Source organism: Choloepus didactylus, chromosome 3 (assembly GCF_015220235.1).
Source record: "Choloepus didactylus isolate mChoDid1 chromosome 3, mChoDid1.pri, whole genome shotgun sequence".
NCBI lineage: Eukaryota > Metazoa > Chordata > Mammalia > Pilosa > Megalonychidae > Choloepus > Choloepus didactylus.
The window spans coordinates 2889960-2909731 of record NC_051309.1 but is presented as its reverse complement, the minus strand read 5'-3'; the positions used below and the strand labels follow the sequence as shown (position 1 = coordinate 2909731).

Genomic DNA, 19772 nt, shown 5'->3' with positions numbered 1-19772 from the left:
GCTTACAGAGACATTTTGGAGATGGCCTTTGAAAGCAGAATTTTGCTCCATAGAAGCTAAAAGAGGACAAACACCCCAAGAGCAACTAATAGTGACATTCTGAAGAGGAACTATGGCCTAGAGAGGAACGTTCTGGGGGAAAGCCATTTTGAAACTCAACCTGGGAGCAAGCAGACACCAGCCATGTGCCTTCCCAGCTAACAGAGGTTTTCCGGACACCACTGGGCATCCTCCAGTGAAGGTACCCAATTGTCGATGTGTTACCTTGGTCACTTTATGGCCTTAACACTGTAACTGTGTAACCAAATAAAACAAATAAATCCCCTTTTATAAAAGCTAATCGATTTCTGATATTTTGCAGTCCGGCAGCATCAGCAAACTAGAACACCTACCTAGGGGAAATTTCCATACAAAGGTCTGTCTAATGTCAGGAAGCACCCCTACACTCCATCTCCCTCCTTCCATATCCTAGAACCAAGCCTCAGGGCAAGCCCGGCCCCCTCTGCCACTTGAGCTCCAGCCCTAGCTCCCTCCACAGCTTTGGTTCCTTGCAGTCCTGACCCCTGTTCCCAGATATTCTTGGCCTAGTACCTGGGTATTCCACCTTGGCTCTAGGGAACCCCAGGCTCCTAAGCTACCCAAACCCTGGCTCAGTTCTCCTCTCTTTCTTGGGAGAAAGGAAGGAAGGAGTGGTTCTTGGGAATCTCTTCTGCTTGTTGTAAAAATCAGAAATGCCTCAATAAGTAAGAGTGTAGACTAAGAGGTGGGAGCAGGACAAAAGCATCCCTTTCAAACTCCTAATTGTCTACGATATAAGTAGAATTCTATCAACTGACTTTGTATCCAACAACCCTGTTGAAAGGTCTTAATAATTCAAGTAATTTACTATACGTTCTTTTGAATTTTGGACAAGCACCATCGTATCATCTGAAAATAACGACCCTTCCGTTTCCTCCTTCTAATCCTTAGCCCTCTTCTTTTTATGACTTTATAAATAGAAGTTGTGAAAATGGACATCTCTGTCGTTCATGTATGTTCAAGGGATAGCTTTTAAAGTTTCACCATTAAGTATGGTATTTGCTGCATTTAAGGATACCTTTTATAACATTAAGGAAGTGCCCTTCTATACCTACTTTGTTAAGAGCTTTTATTATGAATGGATGTTTAACTTTAGCAAATGCTTTTCTCCACCTACTAAGACAATCATGACTTATAAATACAAATATATAATAATTTACACAATAAATATACATTTCTAACATTTAGGATTTTATAATATTTCACATATGTGTTCATAACTTTTTTCATTGCAAACTAACTGATCCTTTTGTGCATGCATATTATTTGAAATAAAGAGGTCAAAATACTTCCAAATGTAAAATAATTTTTTCTCACTATAATTCACATAAGAGATAAAGTATTATTGTAAAGAATACTGAGAAAGTTTACCCATCAGGAAAGCTGAGCAAATATCTAAAATATTACTTTTATCCTTAAAAGTATGCCATATCTTGTTTTCAAATTACAGCACACATCAGGATCACCTAGGAGGGCTTGTTGGAACACAGACTACTGGATCCCACCCCAAAATTTGATGTGACTGGTGAATTTGCATTTCTCATGAGTTCCCACATGACACTGGGAGCCACTCTGAAAACCATTCCCATGAACTATTCTTTGCACGCACAGGGGAGGGAGGGAGTGGATGGCTGTGAGAGGGTGCATGGGGAGGGAGAGTGTGAGTGCGTGTGTGCGTGCTGTGGGTGTGGGTGGGACACGTGTGGCAGGCCTGTCCTGCTAATATGTTGCTCAGCAGCCAGGCTGGCTGGCTGGTGGAACTTCACCCAAGACAACTGGAAGTGCTGTGGGAGGGTAATGGGAAGAGAGAAAAGCAAATATTTATGGGAACAGGAAGCCGTCCTCATCTCAGCCACAGAGCCCCAATGCTCACCTTTTGAAATACTCCACTTCCCTCTCAGTCTCATCCATATCCACACTGTCTAGGTCGATATCTTTAGGCAGAAAGACGTCGTCTGCAAAATTAAAGAAAAGGGGTGAGTCAAATTACAACAGCTGGCCATTTTACCAGAACAGAAAAATCTTCTGGTTTTCCTTAAGATTCACCAGCTTCACAAATTACAACAACTTTGACATGGGATTTCACAAAAGGCCAAAGGAGAGCAGAAACCTGTGATGAGCCTGTGCACGCACAGGTTCAGTGGGACCTGCGTGGCCCCCACGTCTGCTAGAAAGGCAGCAGCTGCTCCAAGTCACTGCAGGAGACCCCCACGCGGCTAAACACAGCCAGCCAGTTGGAAAGCCCTGCGGAACGGTCCAGAAACCTGAGCTCCACTCGTGCCCAGGTGCTGTCTTAAGTTCCTGCCAGAAGGAGGACACAGGTGTCAACAGAAGTTGCCCCCTGCAGTGAGAGAATGCAGTTGTCCCCAGGTGTTGACATCTCCCCCACCCCGAGTCCCTGGGATTTGCTGGGGACTTCACTGGAAACGTGACAGGCCACTCTAAACAAAAAGCACAGCTACATTCCACTTTGCAGTTAAATATTCCTCTTCTTTGAAAAAGGACGACTGCTGATTCAGGATCACTCAGTTACAAAATTTCCAGTCCTAGAATCCCAGCTGAATTTGAGGATCTCAACTTCTCTCTTTGGCCCTGCCGACTCCCACATGAACCACTGCCAACTGCCTGCTCTCCACAACTCAGGACTTCTCCTGGGCCTTACCTGAGCCTCACGTGACCAATAAAGCAGCCCTCAGTGCACATTTGGGTTGCTAGGTGGTGCATGTACAGCACCTGGCACAAACAATGACAAGACACGAGAGGCCACTTACACCTTCACGCCAGTCATGTCCCCACGTCTTCGACAGACCTTACAAGGCAGCACTTTCTCAGCATCTCTAATAAACAAGGAGCTCAGATTATCTCTTTCTCTCAAAGGGGCATTTCCACTAAGACCCTTTTACCTGCAGAGTAGTGGCTAACACTGCAGAGAAGCGCCTAGCACCGAGTGGTGTGCCCTCGCCCTGTTAGCACACACGAGCGTCGCTCCTGGCCCAGCCTGTCTGGTCCAGCCCACCTCCTCGGAGTGACCCATGTGGCTCCCAGCAGCACGGTGTCCACAGCCCAACAGACACCTCGGCAGCCACTGAGACATCTTCTGAGCTGGCCGGTGGCCTGTGCCTCAACTTGTCTGTGGAAGGGACTAGGGGGCTGCCTTGCTGAGGTCTGGACGAAGGACATCTCCTGCCCCGCGCTGCTCCCTGGGTGGTTGGCTCACCAGCGGTACCCACTGCCCGCTCCTCCATGCTGGTCTCTCAGCTGCTGGGCCACTGTCTGCTCCCTACATCTGACGGTCAGGAACGGATTCTGGCCAGAGCTGATGATATGCCTACTTCAGTATAAATCAAATGATACAGTGTATGCAACAGAGCCTGAAGGGTATCAAATGCTCAATAATGTTTATAATCAACAAACTATTATCCTAGAAATATTAAGTGCCAGGAGTTTGCGTGCTCAAGCACGCTGCATGATTCACCCCCCAGGTCCTTCCTCCGCAGGCTTGCAGCCAAGGTGCACAGGCCAGGCCCAGATCCCTCCAGGGCAGCGAGTGGGAACTTCTCAGAGCCCTGCCGGTGCCTGCTCTCTGAGTCTCTGCTGTCCCAGGTGGTGCTCACAGAAGCTCTGAGAGACCATGGAGGCTCGAGAAGCCCGCCCACCCAGAGGCCACGTGCACTTGCTGCGTCAGGTGAGACGCTGGTCTCCCGCTGAAGTCTGGGCAGCTCTACCAGGCTCCAGAGAAACGGCACCAAGGCCCAGGAGTCTTGACCTCTGGGAAACAACTCAGGATGAAGGGGAAAGATGTGGTTCGAAGGAGATGCAGCCAATGACCACATTCTGGACTCGCTACACAGCACAGGGCAGCCAGTGGGAACAGGCACCCGGGGGCAGAAGGCCCCCCGCACCTGCCAGAGGGCATCTCTGGGTGTGGGTGGCATTCCAAGTCTCCATTTTGAGCAGCAGAACAAGGGCCCCTGACCAAGGAAACATGGATGCATACGGAAGGGGGGAGGTGGGGCAGGAGCGTTAACAAATGTAAAGAAATTAAAAGTCTAAGGAAGCCCAATCTCAGCAAGTCATTCTCGAAATAGTTCTGGAAAAGTAACCAGCTTCAACCACAGAAGCCAGCACAGAGCCAGCATTTCTGCTGGAAGTACTGTCAATAAAGCGACTTCCTATATTCATTTTTCCTGATCAGAACTGATAATCAGTATATAAAATCTTGGTATGAGAAAAAATAAAACAGAACTGCAAGCAGATTCAGAATCAGGGAGATTTTTCAAAGCAGTAAAACTAAAGTTGGAAAGTAAGTGGAAAGTGAGAATTTTACATCCAGGCGAGCTGTTAATTGTCAAGACCACAGAAAAACAGTTTAATATGCAAGAGTTCAAAGAATTCTGTACCCATGAGCCCTACTCAAGGAAATCCACTGGAGGGTAAGCTTCATCCAACCAAATGATGTCTGGGAATGCTTCAGTAGAAGGTCCAAAGTGAGGATTTGATGCATTTAATTACAGACCTAGGAAAATTATGCGTTCAAAGTAGAAATAATGCAACTGAAAAGTGGGAAGAGAAGGGACAGGGAAAGATTAGGTAAGCAGAAAAAACAGCATTAGCTCACTGATTACTGCCATTCTCAAATCACTGGAACAAGATGAATTTTTTTGTACCGTGGCTAGGACAACTGGTTAATCATTTGGAAAAAGATAAAATTGGATTCATACCTCACACACTATTTGCAAGAATAAACTCCAAATCTACGTATCAGGGTTCTTAATTTAAAAAATGAAACCAGCCAAGTACAGAAGAAAACGTGGTGCACTCCTCTTTAGCCTCAGTGTAGGCAAATACCTTCTAACAAGCATGCAAAATCCAGAGGCAACAAAATAAGCAATCAAAGAATTGACCACATTAAAGTAAAAAAGAAAACTTTGGCATGGCTAAAAAGGATCATAGACAAAGTTAAAAGATAACTTATGAACTGGGAAAAAATATGTGCAGCATCTAACAGTTAACAAGTAAAGGACTCTTAAATATTGAAGAAAAAAGACCAAAAATCCAATTTAAAAATGAGAAAAAGATACAAACAGAAAATTCACAAAAAAAGATATAGAAATGGACCTTCATTATGTGATCTCATTGTAATTAGAGGAAACTGAAAATAAAAACTATAGGGAGGAACAATCTGTCACCTACAGGAGCAGCAGAACTTCACAAGCATTAACCAGCATGACAACCCTCTCCTAGCGAGGCTGGCGGGACACAGGCACTCGGATGTGGTGGTGAGCGTGCAAAGCGGAGGCAGTGTCCCGCAGAACCACACGCACACGCACCTGCTGGCCCAGAAACCCCCCTTCTGGGCCTTTACTCCGAAGACACACCTCATACAGTAGGGAAATACAAACACACACAGGTAGGTTGGCAGTACTGTTTGTAATGACGAGATACTGGAAACCTAAATGCTTGTACATGGGAGAATGGTGGAATAAACTGCAGTACATCTGTATACGGAGCACTATGCAGCTATAAAAAAAGAATGAGGATTTCTATAAACTGATGTGCAGTGATTTCCAGAGTATTTTAAATGGAAGAAAAAGCAAAGGTCAAAAGTTTATCCATAGCATTCTACCTTTTGGGCAAAAAAAGAAAAGGAAATAAGATACAAATTGATTATTTACCTCCAGGGGGTGGGTGGGAATGCAACGGGAGAAAAAAGAGGGATGGGGAATACAGAAAACAGAATGCTACACAAACAGGAACACATGAAGCTGGATCCATTTCCAAGGAACGGTGGGGTGTACCGGGGGGGCGGGGTGGGGGCGGTGGCCAGACACGAGTAACTGCCGGACACAACAGCTGGACTGCACACTTACAGGTTAAGGACAAGAAGAATTGTGAGCAGATACTGAAAACAGGTTCGTCATCTGTTTTTCCCAGCAGCAAGGGTGAGCAACTGAGAAACGACTAAAAGTGAACAAAGTAAAGACACCATGGATGGTGAGAACTGAGCTTTTCACTGTCTGAGAGAGGAGTTACAGATGCGGAGGGGGCTGGAGTGACCGACCCCCAGAGCACTGCAGCACAGGCTGTGCTCTCTCAGTCAGGCAGCAGGTCTGGAAATACCCCACATCTCTGAGCCTGGTCCACCACAGGGCCTGGAACCAACACACCACAGTGCTCAGATCTGAGCTTCCGATACAACTCTCCACCACGAAGCATGACGACTCTGGAGAATGGCCACCCCCAGAGCTGGGACGGGAAAAAGCAGAGGCTGAGCCCGCACCACCCTGCCGTCCGTCAGAGGGTGCAGAAGCCCTTGTGGCCTGATGGAGCCAACCTCAAGGAGCTTCCAGGGGCCAAGTCTTGGCCAATTGGGGCATCAAAAGAAAGCGTCTTAGGAAAGATTATACTCCACAGCATAAAAACAAGAATCCATCCTGATATAAACATACAAATAAAAGAAAAAAATAAAGTGGGAGGAGGGGAGAAGGAAAACTGTCTTATGGTAGAATGCCAAATAAGCAATATAGAAGGAATAACAGAAAAATCTCCATTTGGCAAACAAGGTAATAGCCATTTCAGGCCAAGAATCATCAACAGATACTAGCTAGAACTAGAGGATGAATGATGGAAAACAGGGCTTTATCTCCCCCTATTTACTAATTATCAAAGCGGAAATGAAACTTCACAACAGACAAACCTGGCAATTACCACCTCAACCAAATATCAGGGTTCACATCATAGTGGAATCAAGAAACGTTCTGTGCCTCCTGATACAACACACTGAGAAGGACACGGCATCACCGCCAAACATACACGACCTGAATCCAATCGCAAGGAAGTGTCAAACTCAAATCAAGGAAATTCTAAGAAAATAAATGGACTGAATTCTTCAACGATGTCAGGGTCACGGAAAACAGAAAGAATGAGGACCTGATCTAAACTAAAGGAAATTAAAGAGACATGACAATTCAATGCAGCATGTGATCCTGGGCTGGACTGTGTGCCGGAAAAACAATTTACAAATTGTGTTGCTACAAAGGATGTTAAGGGGACATCTGGAGATAGCTGAATAAAGACCATAACTAGAGAAAAGTATGATCAGTGTAATTTCTTGACTTGATCACTATTCTGTGGTTTTGTTCAAGAATGTCCCTGTTTTGAGGAAATGCACACTTAAGTACTTGGGGAAGAGGGGCATCGAGTCTGCACCTTACTCTCCTTCGGTTCAGAAAAATAAGGAGGGGAGAGAATGGAAAGCAAATGTGGGGATGGGATGTGGGGAAGCGGGGCATAGGGGAATTCTGTGTGCTATCTTGTAGCTTTTTGGTAAGTCCAAGATTATCTCAAAATAAGAAGTTAACATATAAGCAGTGGCTATTTGTCCCTCACTGTGAGTGAAAAAGCCACATAAAAAGCACAAAGCCTGAGACAGACAGACAGGAGCGGAGGGACAGACTGCCAGGGGCCAAACTAAGTGCCATCTCTTGGTGCGTCTCCCAGAAAGCTCCACGATGGACAAGCTTCGCCCTCCCGGCACTCACCGATTGAGCTGCTGGCGCGGTCCCCCTTCTTCTTCTTGCTCTTCTTGCTCCGGCCCTTGGGCTGGGGGGAGTCGGCGGGGACCGGCTTGCCACTTTGCGGGAGCTCGCTGGGGGAGGGGGGCTCGGACAGGCCTGGCGCCACCTTCTCTTCTTTGACGTGATTCGGCTGCCTCTTGTTGTTGTTGCTGTTGACTCTCTTCTCTTCTCTCCTCTGCTCCGGGAGGGCTGAGAGGTTGACCACCTTGGCCCTGGACTCGGTCTGGGGCCTGGTTCTGGGTGGGCCCTCTGGGGCTTTAGGGGTCTCCAGTGGCTTTCTCACGATGGCCTCGCTGTTGGCCTTACTAGCCAGCTTTAGCTTCTGTTTGCTGCTTCCTTCTTTGTGGTGATGCATTATGTCAAAGAGAAAAGAGAGCGGCTCGTGCTGCTTCCCGTGGCCCTCCTTCGGGAGGAGGAGTTTGGAGTCCCTGGGGTCCCTGGGCTCCGTGGCCTCCCCGTCGGCGCCCTGGCCCAGCCCTGGCTCTGTGTGATTCACATGTCTGGAAGGGGAGCGAGATGAGGTTTCTGGTTCTTCCGTTTGCTCAAGCGAGCCATTGTGGATGTTTTCAGAGTCAGGCACAGGCTCTGCTGCTGCCTGAAAATCACCAGCAAGCATGTCCAACTTGAGGCAGTCTTTACTCGGCCTCTCCTTCTTCTTCTTTTTCACAGTTCGCAGCTGCTGAAGCTCTTGGAGCCGCTGGAACTCCTCCTTGAGCCGCTCCTCCTCCTCCTCCTCCCGCCGCCTCTGCTCCTCGAGGAGGTGCAGGTGCTCCCGCTGCCGGGCCTCAGCCTCCAGACGGGCTTTCTCCTCCAGCTGCCATGTGGGAAGAAAAAGGCAATGTAAGAAAACAGCAAATTCTTTAAAGCTGACAGTCAGAAATATGGGACATTAACCACTCTGACGGGGTACCATAGGACAAAAGCTTAAAACATCCCCTCCCCCAATTATTTTATTCCGCAGACTCGGGAGGTCTCATCAGTCTACCGGGGTCCACGCTTACTGTGTGAAGGGCGACGTTCAGCGGTTCCTCCTGGCCTCTGCCCTAGTGCAGTTTGCAGAGCGAGGTGAAAGCAGCTGCTGGGCCCTCGCCCCGAAGCTGCTGCGCCCGCCTCCCTCTCCCGCCCTCGTGTCCGCCCTGGGTGCTGGAAGGAAGCCCGGGCCCACGGTGCGCCTGCACGAGGCGGTTCACACCGCAGACTTCTCGTGCAACAGGAGAGGCTGCACCCATCCTGCCAGCGCTCGGCAAGCGCACCTCCAGGTGACGGTCGATGCTGCTGCACCACCATGCTCAGCAGGACAGCAGGACGCACACCAAAGACTGACAACTGCCTCTCCCCCCGCAGCAGAGAAACGGAAGCTCTGACACCTCTTTACTAGTGTGCCAGAGTAAACGACCGTGGGAAACATTCACCAGCACACGGCAAATCAACCTTGGTGAATATCTCTACCCTCTAGCTTGGTGGGAAGTTGGTTTTCATCCCAAGGTGAAGCTTATGTTTTAGTAGTGAAACCTCTTCCAGAATTATAAATGGAAATTATTCCTTCTCTCCAGAAAACAAATAGAACCATTAAAAAGTAAGGACATCGTGGGACGGAGAACATCTTCTTGACCAAAAGGGAGATGTGAAAGGAAATGAAATAAGCTTCAGTGGCAGAGAGATTCCAAAAGGAGCCGAGAGGTCACTCTGGTGGGCACTCTTACGCATACTTTAGACAACCCTTTTTAGGTTCTAAAGAACTGGGGTAGCTGGTGGTGGATACCTGAAACTATCAAACTACAACCCAGAACCCATGAATCTCGAAGACAGTTGTATAAAAATGTAGCTTATGAGGGGTGACAATGGGATTGGGAGAGCCATAAGGACCACACTCCCCTTTGTCTAGTTTATGGATGGATGAGTAGAAAAATAGGGGAAGGAAACAAACAGACAAAGGTACCCAGTGTTCTTTTTTACTTCAATTGCTCTTTTTCACTCTAATTATTATTCTTGTTATTTTTGTGTGTGTGTGCTAATGAAGGTGTCAGGGATTGATTTAGGTGATGAATGTACAACTATGTAACGGTACTGTGAACAATCGAATGTACGATTTGTTTTGTATGACTGCGTGGTATGTGAATATATCTCAATAAAATGAAGATTAAAAAAAAAAAAAAAAAAAAAGTAAGGAGCACGGCTTCCCCTATTACAAAATTTCCCCAAAGCTGGTGCTTACTAAGAAACTTTGGCAAGAACATTTTCCATGGGAAAATTTAAAGTCTTCCTAATTCAAATTCTTCTCTCGTGATGTAGGCACATAGTTTTAAGAAACAAATTTACTAGTCTTTTTGGAAAAACAAATATGATCTATAACATAAGATCTAACATGACAATCTAAAATGACCACTTAAGCAACATTTTAAAAATTCGGGTTCCATTATGCTAAAAGAGAAGGTCTCCTGGGAAATAGCCACCCGTTCGAGGTCATGGAGTGGTGCCCGCCCAGTCTGCAGCGAGACTGTCCACACCGCAGTCCAGCTGGCATTCTCTCCAGCATGACTCCTGGCGAAGGGTGGCACACGCTGACATACGTTCCGGCACAAGCTCCTCCTCGCACCCTGGACCGCAGCAGACAGGACGGGAAGGCTACCTGTGCAGCCTGCCTGAGTCCCCAGCCAAGAGCCCCCAAGGGGCAGGGGCCAAGATCAGGGCTTCAGGGCTGAATCTGCCACACAACAGAATCTACAGATGGACTGGGAAACCAGTACCTACTGCCTTTATTTCCACCACCGGCTTGCAGCCTCTTAAACTCCCAACCTACAGTTGAGGACACTCAAAAGACTTGTGGGGTGCATTGAAAACTAGGCGCCAGGACAGCCCCCAGCCTCTGCTGCAAAGGCTGGACCTGGCCTGATGGGCAGTCGGAAGCGGCCGCAGTGTGAAGTTCTGGGTCCAGATTGCCTGTGAGCACAGAAGGTGGAAGTCAAGGGTGGAGAGCACCCCTGAAAACGAGCAGGCTTAGAGAAGTCCCGGAAGGTCCCGGAAGCCTAACGGGAAGCCCCCAGGGCCTTGAACCACCCTGGGACCCCTGCTGCTGTAACACTCCAACACCTGCGGGGTCCTCCCTCACCCCAGTGTGGCTTGGCAAATACACATCTTCTGGGGCGCAGAACAAGCTTCTCCCCCAAAGCCTTCCAATGAGACCCACTAGCCTTGGTGTCAGCGCAGACCTCTTTTGGGTGCTACAGCACAAGGACAACTCCTGGTGGTTACTCCCCTTCGTGGACAATCAGAAATGTTTACTCTTCAGCAGTTAGGTCTCATGGGGCTCTGCCCTCATCAGCAACTGGACAGACGGCCCATGGCTCTGCCGGACCACCGAGGATAGGCGACGGCCTCTTCCCAGCGCACCCCATTCCACTGTCAGACCCTGCAGTTTCTACAAAACTGAGCCCAAGCCGCCTTCTCAGTGCCATCCCTTGGAGCCTGACATCTATACGTAGGGAGCAGGAACCCAGAGGATTTTTGGAACGGCTTAGCATAAGGGGCTCTGTGCAAAATCCCCTGACAGAATGGGGGATGGGGGGTGGGTGCGTGGTTTTAAGACAAAAATCACACCAAAAAATAGATGCCATTTCCATCATTTTCAACACTAACCTGAAGCAAAGAATAAAACTATTTACTAGGAGACACACAGTCTGAATGCTACGTCCACCCACTAGGCCACAGCGCAAGTGTGTTCACGGCCCCTGGCCTGTGCCACCCCCTCCCGTGAGGTGTGGACTGCCCAGGGCCCCCCACCAGGCTGGTCATCTCACTCTCCCACCCCTACATCGTGCCACACACAGGCCCTCCGGGAACGGTGCTGCCTGACTCTCCCCTGCAGCCAAAAGGGGCTGGTGGGCAGGGGGAGGGGAGCACGTGTGGAGACCACTCAGCCCAGCGCCCAGGAGGCTCTACCATGCCTCAGGCTCTGTCCTCGTCCCCAAGGCTGCCACCATTCCCCTCCTCTCTTAGGCAAAGGCTCCTCCTCCTCCTCTTCCTCCCCACAGAGCCGGAGGCTGAGGCTCTGCTACTGCCTCCACGGCTGGCCAGCACAACAACTCAAAGGCCTGCTAACAAGCCCATGACAGATAGGTAAGTGGTTTTCTGAAAATCTGAATGAAGTGGGGTTTCTAACGAGCTAAAGATGAGGGTTCCAGAACACCATGCTGGTCAGGTCAGCCACACTGGGACCCTGCCTCCTGCACACAGAGCTCCTGGGGAAGCCCCAGCCATGCACAGGTGCACAGAAACACAGAGACTGCTCTGTTTACCTTTCTTTGCTTGTGTCTTGCTCGTTTGGCTGCTCGAGTACTGCTTACTGGTTTGGTCTCTGAGCTGTTTATAAACTGTAACAAATCTTCTACCTTTCGATGGTCAACAACACTTTCCCTTTCCAAGATCTGATCAGTTTTTTTAGGTTGTTCTTCTTTCCTCTTGGTCAGGCGTAAACGAAGCTTTTCTCTCATTTCTGCATAATTTCTACTTGTTGGAGCAGCTGGAGGCTAAGACAATTAAATAAGAACATAGCTAAGTTAGGATTCAAGTTATAAGAATTTTGAATATAACGATTTCAGAGCATACCTTTTAAAATAACTTCGTTTTTCTTATTACTCAAGTAATGTGTGTTCATTGTGAAAAATAAGGAAATAAAATACGCAAACAAAAGGCAAATACCACCACAAAATCCCTTGAACGCAGTGGTTTGGAACCCCTCCAGCTTTAATATAGTCATGAAAAGTCTGGCAGAATATGTACAGCTGTGTCACAAATGGACTTTTTAAACTAAAAAAGAAACAATTACCCATTCTGATTAATTTACTTTTTGCTTAGTACTTCACAAATTATCTTTCCATGTCAGTAAATGTATATTGTATCTTTTCATCCATTTATAAGTTTACTTTGCAGTGCTGAAAAGAAAAAATAAAAATATTTTCCTTAATTCCACTGCCAAGGTATTTCTTACTGAGTATTGGAAACATGTACACATGTTGGGAGATGCAAACACTATGAGAAGAGAAAAAGGCAAGTGGACACCCTCCTCCCCCTGCAGCCTACACCAAGGCAACCATGGCTGACTGGAAAGAGGCTCAAGCACACGTGTGCACTACAATCCTTTGTACCTATGAAGAGGAACTGAACTGAGCACAGACAGCACTGGTGCAATTGGCTACGTGGGATTATTCCACTGCATGGGTGCACAACTCCACAACATCCCACTGCTGGTGCCTGCTAGGCTTCCCTACACCTCATCAACCCACAAACAAGTACAACATGCAGTGAAGACAGTCTCTCTTGACGAGAGCTAGTTTTCTAGGACAAGTACAGCCTAGGAAAGGCCCACGTGCCACAGGACCATGCCCTGACTCAACCTGGCACACGATCCTGCAGAAATGCCTGCGTGTGTTCCACAGCCACACCTTGGATGCAGCAGCAACGGAAGAGCCGCGGCTCGGTGGTGTCCACAGAGCCCAGCTGGCGCACTTACCCCGCCGTGCCCGAAGAACTCGCAGTAGCAGCAGTCGCAGTACTTGCCCTCCTTCTGGGTGGTGGAGGTTGAGGTGCTGGAGCTGTGCTCGGAGCAGCTGTCCTCGTCTGCGCTCTCGTCCCCATCCTCCTGCTGCGGGTCATACACCCCATTCTCGCAGCGGTGCCCTTCACAGTCGGGGTCACTGCAAACGGCACACGGGAGGCCGGTCAGCGAGTGGCCCCTCCAGCAAGGGGCGCCCAGCACACTTCCCAGCAGCTTTTCCGCTCCTCTTGATGGCCTGCCACAGGCCCGTCCCACACGTGAGGCCATCAGGGCCACATGCAGTCAGCAAATGCTCTGCGGTGACACGGATGAGGGCTCAGGGTGCGACCTAGCACGGAAAACCCTCCACAGGTATGCAGGTGACCACCACCCCCGGGATGGCTCCTGGGGCTCGGTGGCTGCAGGGCACACTGTGAACACAAACAGACCGTGTCTCTCCAGTCCTCTCCCGGTCCTGCGATGCCCCCCTGTCCCCCCACCACTCCTGAGGGGGCTCCGACCAGGCCAGGTGGAAGGCCAGGCCGACTGTCTTCTTTAAGAGGCAGCTGCCATGTGGTGCTTCTCCACACGGGCTTTATTCACTTCTCCTGACTCTCCTCAATGTGTAATGGATAAAACTTCAGCCGACAAGGCGGACCCTCACGCTGCTAGTGGTGAGGGGTGGTCTCCTTTCAAGAACAAGCCTGGACCTGCCAACTGATACCCTGTGCAGAACTCAAGGCCGAGCTACCCCCACTCTCCATCGGGAAGGTCCCCGCCTCTCTCTGCGCGTCACCACCCTCCGCCCGCGGGCTCCCGGGAAGAGCCGCCAGGCCTGCGTCCGTGGGGCCCGCCCTGAAGCTCACCTGCAGACGCTAGGAGGCGCACTCACAGAGCTGTCGGTGGGGGGTGGCAGGGGCGCCCCGGGAGCAGGGCAGAAGCTCTTGCGTGCATCCACGAACCCAGGCGCTGTGGCTGCGGTTTTGGGGAATGACGGAGCTGCGAGGTTTGCAAGATGAGGTGTGGCGGCTGGTGGAAGCGCGGCAGGGGGCAGGGAAGGAAGCGGCGCCAGCCCTGTGGGGCTGCTCCTCGGTGCGGCTGGAGCCGAGTGTCTGGGGTCCTCCGGGCTGAGGTTGTGAAAGACTTCACCTGCAGTTAAAGATGCCACAACAGTCACTTCCAATGGCGGAAGAAAACAAAGCCTCCAACTGGCCACTCCGATTTTCCTGGAATGAAAAATTTGTCACCGTTTGTTTTGAAAATGTTCAAACTACAGAGAATCTGAAGGAATAGCCCTGTGAACCCATAAGCCCTTCACCCAAATTCACCCAGATTCACTGACTGTCAGCAATCTGTCAAGCTTATTTCTTACAACACTTTTTTTTGCCTAATATTTGCAAATTGTATTCACCCCAAAGACTCCTGAGAGCACAGACATCTCCCCACATAATCCCAAGACCATTTCACCCTGAGACACTCAGCACTGACACAGTATTCTTGCATTCAGATTTCCAGTCTCCCTCCAAACGCCCTTTATAGCTTTTTTCCAACCAGCCTCTTTTCATCCTTTTCCTTCCTTTTCCGACACTGACATGTAGGACTCCAAGCCAGCTGTCCTGCCACCTGGATTTGTCTTGTCTCCTCCTTACTAGATTCAGGAGAAACACCTTTGGCATTTCTACACAGGTTATGTCGGATCCTCCCCATTGGACTGGGGCAGGAAAGACTCAATGTTGGTCTGTTTCAAGATGGCAAGGCCATGTCTGAGCACACGTGCATGGGGTATGAGTGCATGTGTGTGTACACATGTGTGTGCATGGGGTGTGAACACATGTGCATGGGGTGTGAGCATGCGTGTTCAGGCTGTGAGCACATGTGAATGGGGTGTGAGAGCATGTGCACGGGGTGTCTGCCAAATTTCTCCATGGTAGAGTCACCTGCCAGCCATGGCTTCAGACTGTGGACATATTATATGCCACAAACTGAGATCCTGTGTTTCTGGATATTTTTGGACAGTTTAAATGCAACAGTTTTTTTCTCTTTTCCTTAGATCAAGTCTGGGGGTAGGCTGCCCAGAGTTGGCACAGTGGCTGCATTGTCATCAGGGTTTAAATCCTCAATCCTCACATTTTCTGTCCTGCTCTCACTACACAGCTTCTCTCAAGGCCCCTGGGAGTGGCTGGACCTCTCATCACCACAACACGCAAGGACGAGGTGGGCCAGAAAGAAAAGGGACCTTCCTTCTAGTTGAGTCAGCTTTTTTTTTCTTTTAAACTTTTTATTTTGAAGGAATTTCAAACCAGTGGTTTTAGCACCCACTGATGATACTTACCTCAATCAATTATTACACAGGGGGCTGCAAATGGAGGTCTCTGCTGCTCATTCTTAGGGGTGTATTAGCTGGCACGTTTCTGTAAAAAAGGGCTGCCTACCCTCCTCCCCTTGCCGAGCTTTCGCCAGAGCACTGTGGTCTGCTTTGCTGTCTCTTCCGACGGTCGGTGCTCCGACTCTGTCTGGTGGGGCCCTACCAGGCCAGCACCCATCAGCCTCTGGCTGCTCCCTTGGGCTTGGCCCTTTCCTGCTCTGGCAAGCAGGTTAATGCAAGGATTGCAGCCACCCCTCCTCACCTGGGTGCTGGGTAGCACACCTTCCACCCACCCAGAACCTGTGCCAAGTTTTCCTGGCACAGCTTCCTGGAACTGCTCCACATGCTGAAAAGCAATGGCCTTTTCCTATCCCAGGACGACGACACAGAGCCTGAAGGCAGACACTTCTGGCAAAGCCCCCAGGTTCAGTGTCCAGCCACAAGTCTCCTCGGAGCCCCGAGGGCCACGCCCTTTGCCCTAGAGTGATTCACCCTTTGGCTCAGCTGGATAAAGGCAACCACCAAGATGAAGCCGGAGAAAAGACGAGTAAGTGACGGGCTGGCCACCTTACCTATGGAAGGAGGCCTCTTCGACGACACTCTGAACTGGCTGTTGCTTGACTGCACTGTGGTGGCCGTGCAGGAGACGGAGGAGGTGGCTGACGAAGTTGCCATGACAACTTTGTTTGCCTCCATAAAAGCATCTTGGAAATTGTACAAACACTTCTTTTTTGCAGCGTTTTTTTTTCTCTTTACTGTCTGAAAGGGCAGATGTTTCGCTGCTGGATGGTGATGGAAGAGCTTCAGGTCTTGTTTCCGAGAGTGTCGACCCTAATATATCACTCCCTTCAGAGAAGAATGGGAAACGTAAGAATTCCAGAAGTACTAACATTTAGCCCAAACCTAAAGGACATGCCGATGACTCAAACCTAATCCTGGGGCTCCTACAGAAGTCAGGATTCTGTTGGGATGATGCTAGTCAACTAGCTTTTCATCTAAGAAAAAAAAAATGTATTGAGCACCCACTATGTGCCAATTCCTGTGCCAGGTGCTTTTCAAAAGTTATTTTATTTAATGTCTTACAACTAACTTCAGAGGTTGGTACTATTATTCCCATCCTAAAGATGAAAATACTGAGGCCCAGAGAGGCTAAGCAACTTGCCCAAGGTCACACAGCTAGATACCCTTTCCAAGCACAGACAAGGAAACTCAGGTCTAGCCTGTCTTGAGCACTGCGGGGCCGGGGTGTGGGGCCCCCACAGGCTCTCACCACATGAAGACAGGCATGGGGCACAGGCACAGGCCCTGCCGCGGTGGTCAGCTGGGGAGGAAGGAGTTTGTCGGAGGGGACAGATCCCATGTAGGGTCAGTACAGCAAGCAGAGAAAGGGGACATAAGTCACAGCACTGAGGTGCTGCACCACCTCCCTGCTGGGCACTGGGCTGAGGCCTGGATGTCACCTGCTCGAGAACCACGGTAATGTCACGAGGCTGAACACAGAAATCTGGAGACAAGACCTTTAGCAAGGGGCAAGAGGCACCCCAGTGTCAGCACAGCCTGGCCCCGGAGCGCGCCTCTGCTCGGGAAGTGCTGCAGAACTGACAGGAGTCAGAAGCCGTGGATGGAGTGGGGGGCCAGGGCCGCGGGGGGCAGGGGTGGGGGGTCGCGAAGCTGGGGCTCCCAGCCGCGCAAGGCCTGCTGCTAGAAGACTGCAACAGAGATGTCAGCTGCTTGGCTCAGGTTATTTTAACACTTTAAGAAATTTTTAACAAATTCCTTACCAGAAATTGTATCTGGCAAGAAAGTGCCAGAATTCCAGTTCTTATCATTCATCACTTCTGATCCCCAAAGACTTATAAATTTAGAACTATTCCACTCTGGAGTATTCCCAAAACAGCTCGGATAAATATGGTCTTGAAGAGATGCATTGAATACCTGATGCTTATTTGTGTGATTCTGAACAGGTGCTGGCGGTAAAGCCTACAAAAAAAAATTTTCTAATCACATATCAAAATTAATATTCTGTTCCCCTAAGTAGTTAAGCTACAGACAGACAATCATTCCTGAAAGCCCCGGGGGACGTCCCCGCCACCCGGTGTCCCTGTACCGAGTACATTTCACAGGGTGCTCACAAGGTTTGTCAGGACACTGCACACACACATCGAATTTCAGCCAGAGGGGGATTCTAAAAGAGCAACTGATGCCTCAAGACTTACAGCTGAATTCAGTAACTTCCAACACTTCTCCCTGGTCACATTTACATGTGACACGTTTACACAGGACCTGTTCCCAAGGCTCACTTCCCATTCAGATGGGAATGATGTCAGCATCACTACGATCATTGCTAAAAAATCAACTTTGGAATCTGGTGAAACTTTGTTTTCTTACACTTGGGAAAGGACAGCGTGGAGGCTGAGGCTGCTGTCAAAGGAGCCGATCACACCGAGCCCCCTCCCGCCCGCCCCCGGGCCCCGCAGGGCAGACCCTTGTCCACCCAGCCAGCATCAGACACTGACCGAGTGCCGAGCCAACCGCAGCCCACGGCCCCACACCTGCACCGGGGCCTCTCTCCAACCCAGGTCTTCTTTGTGCGTAAATGCGATCACGTCACTGCCTGGGAGCTGCGGATGGCTTTCAAGGGCAAACCCAAAGTCCTCAGTGTGCCCGGTGAGCCCTGGGGAAGCAGCCCTGCCTCCCTCCACCCTCCCGGCTCGCCAAGGCCCAGACGCTCAGGCCTCCCGTTGTCCTCCCACTCCCAAGCTCCTCTGGGACCCCCGCTCAGCTCATGCTGTGCCAGTGGCCTCACCTGTCCTCACCTCAACTCGTTCCCTCATTCACACAGATCACACTTCAGGGCTCAGCTCTGTGTCCTCAAAAAGGCCGCTGCTTTGGCCCTCGACACCCCGACATCTAAGATGAGGGTGGGCCTCCCCATTAGGCACACTGAGGCCTGCCACCTCCCCTCTCAGCACTTACCACAGTTATCATTCATGACTTGGACCTGCTGGCCTCCTGCCTTCACAGGGGGCTGGGTGTCCCCATACTCTGCCGGTGCTAGGCACACAGTTCCCCTCAACAGGCATCTATTTCCTGCCAGGATGAGCTTCTAGGGAAGCTGAACTCATGACCCCTCTGCAACGGCAGAGCCAGGTGGCAAGGGCTGCAACTCAGGGTGGGGGTTGTGTGGTGTGGTCCGGAGAGGACGGCAAGACCCCAAGGGCCCAGGCAGGGGGTGGAGGGAGGATGAGGGCGGCGCGTGGGCACCCCAGGTTTGGGTCAGCCTGCCCTGGAACCACCTGGCTGGAGTGGAACAAGGCCCACCTGGTCCCATCGTGCCCAAAGCGGAGAGGGGCCCAGGGAGGGTTTAAGCAGCAGAGTCCGATGACCCGACCAGGCTTGAAAAAGACCGCCCTGTGCAGGATGGTGAGCTGACCACAGGGGACAAAGGCACTGAAACAGCACAAAGGGCAGTGAAGATGGAGGAAGGGGTAGACCGTGGAGCTATCAAAACAATAACTCCGGGCCGAGTGTCTAGTTCCGGAACTGCTACTGCTGGCTCCATTTCTGGGAGGCGCCAGTAGGTGACAGAGCTGGGATGTGAGCTCTAGTCTCTAACTGGAACCCCTGATGGCTTCAAACAGCAGCTCTTCCATTTACTAGCTGTGTGACCTCAGGCAAATTACTCAATCTTTCTGTGCTTTAGTTTTCCCACCTGTAAATTGGAAATACCTACCTCCAGGGCTTGTGGTGAGAATAAAGTCAGGCAACGCCACCTGGCCCGTGCTATGCTCAGGCGGATCAGCCTCGTTTATAAGGAATCAACCAGCCAAGCAGCCCTACCAAGCTTCACCCTCTGCCTCTCCACCTCGGGCTCCTGCACCCACTGACCCTCAAAGGACTCCTCCGAAGGTGGATGGGGGGGGGTGTCTAGAGCAGACATTTCGGGACTAAAAAGCAGGAAGAAACAGAACTGGACTGGCCACTGAGGACACAAGCAGGGGCCTGAATTAATGTTTTGGCAGGGGAGTCCCAGGGGGGCAAAGAGCAAGGGGACCAAAAAACCTTATTTCAATGGATAGCAGTTTGTACAAAGTAGCAATATGCTAAGAGCTGCTTAGCTGAGAAAGCACTGCTGAAAAGCAGCGGTTAAACAGATGGTTGCTGAGTCTTAGGGACTTTCTGGTAAGGGGAAGAAATACCTGTGATGTAACTCAGCCAG

The 19772-nt window shown here is 50.1% G+C and overlaps 1 protein-coding gene across 1 annotated transcript in view; it reads right to left on the bottom strand.

Annotated features, from left to right (window-relative positions):
• FAM193A (family with sequence similarity 193 member A) overlaps positions 1-19772 on the bottom strand; it is a 234860-nt gene that overhangs the window by 17199 nt on the left and 197889 nt on the right. Inside the window, 8 exon segments of the mRNA XM_037829279.1 lie at positions 1952-2033; positions 7620-8469; positions 11951-12181; positions 13165-13348; positions 14055-14337; positions 16126-16300; positions 16302-16399; positions 17335-17533. Of these exon segments, the coding sequence (XP_037685207.1) occupies positions 1952-2033; positions 7620-8469; positions 11951-12181; positions 13165-13348; positions 14055-14337; positions 16126-16300; positions 16302-16399; positions 17335-17533 (2102 nt within the window).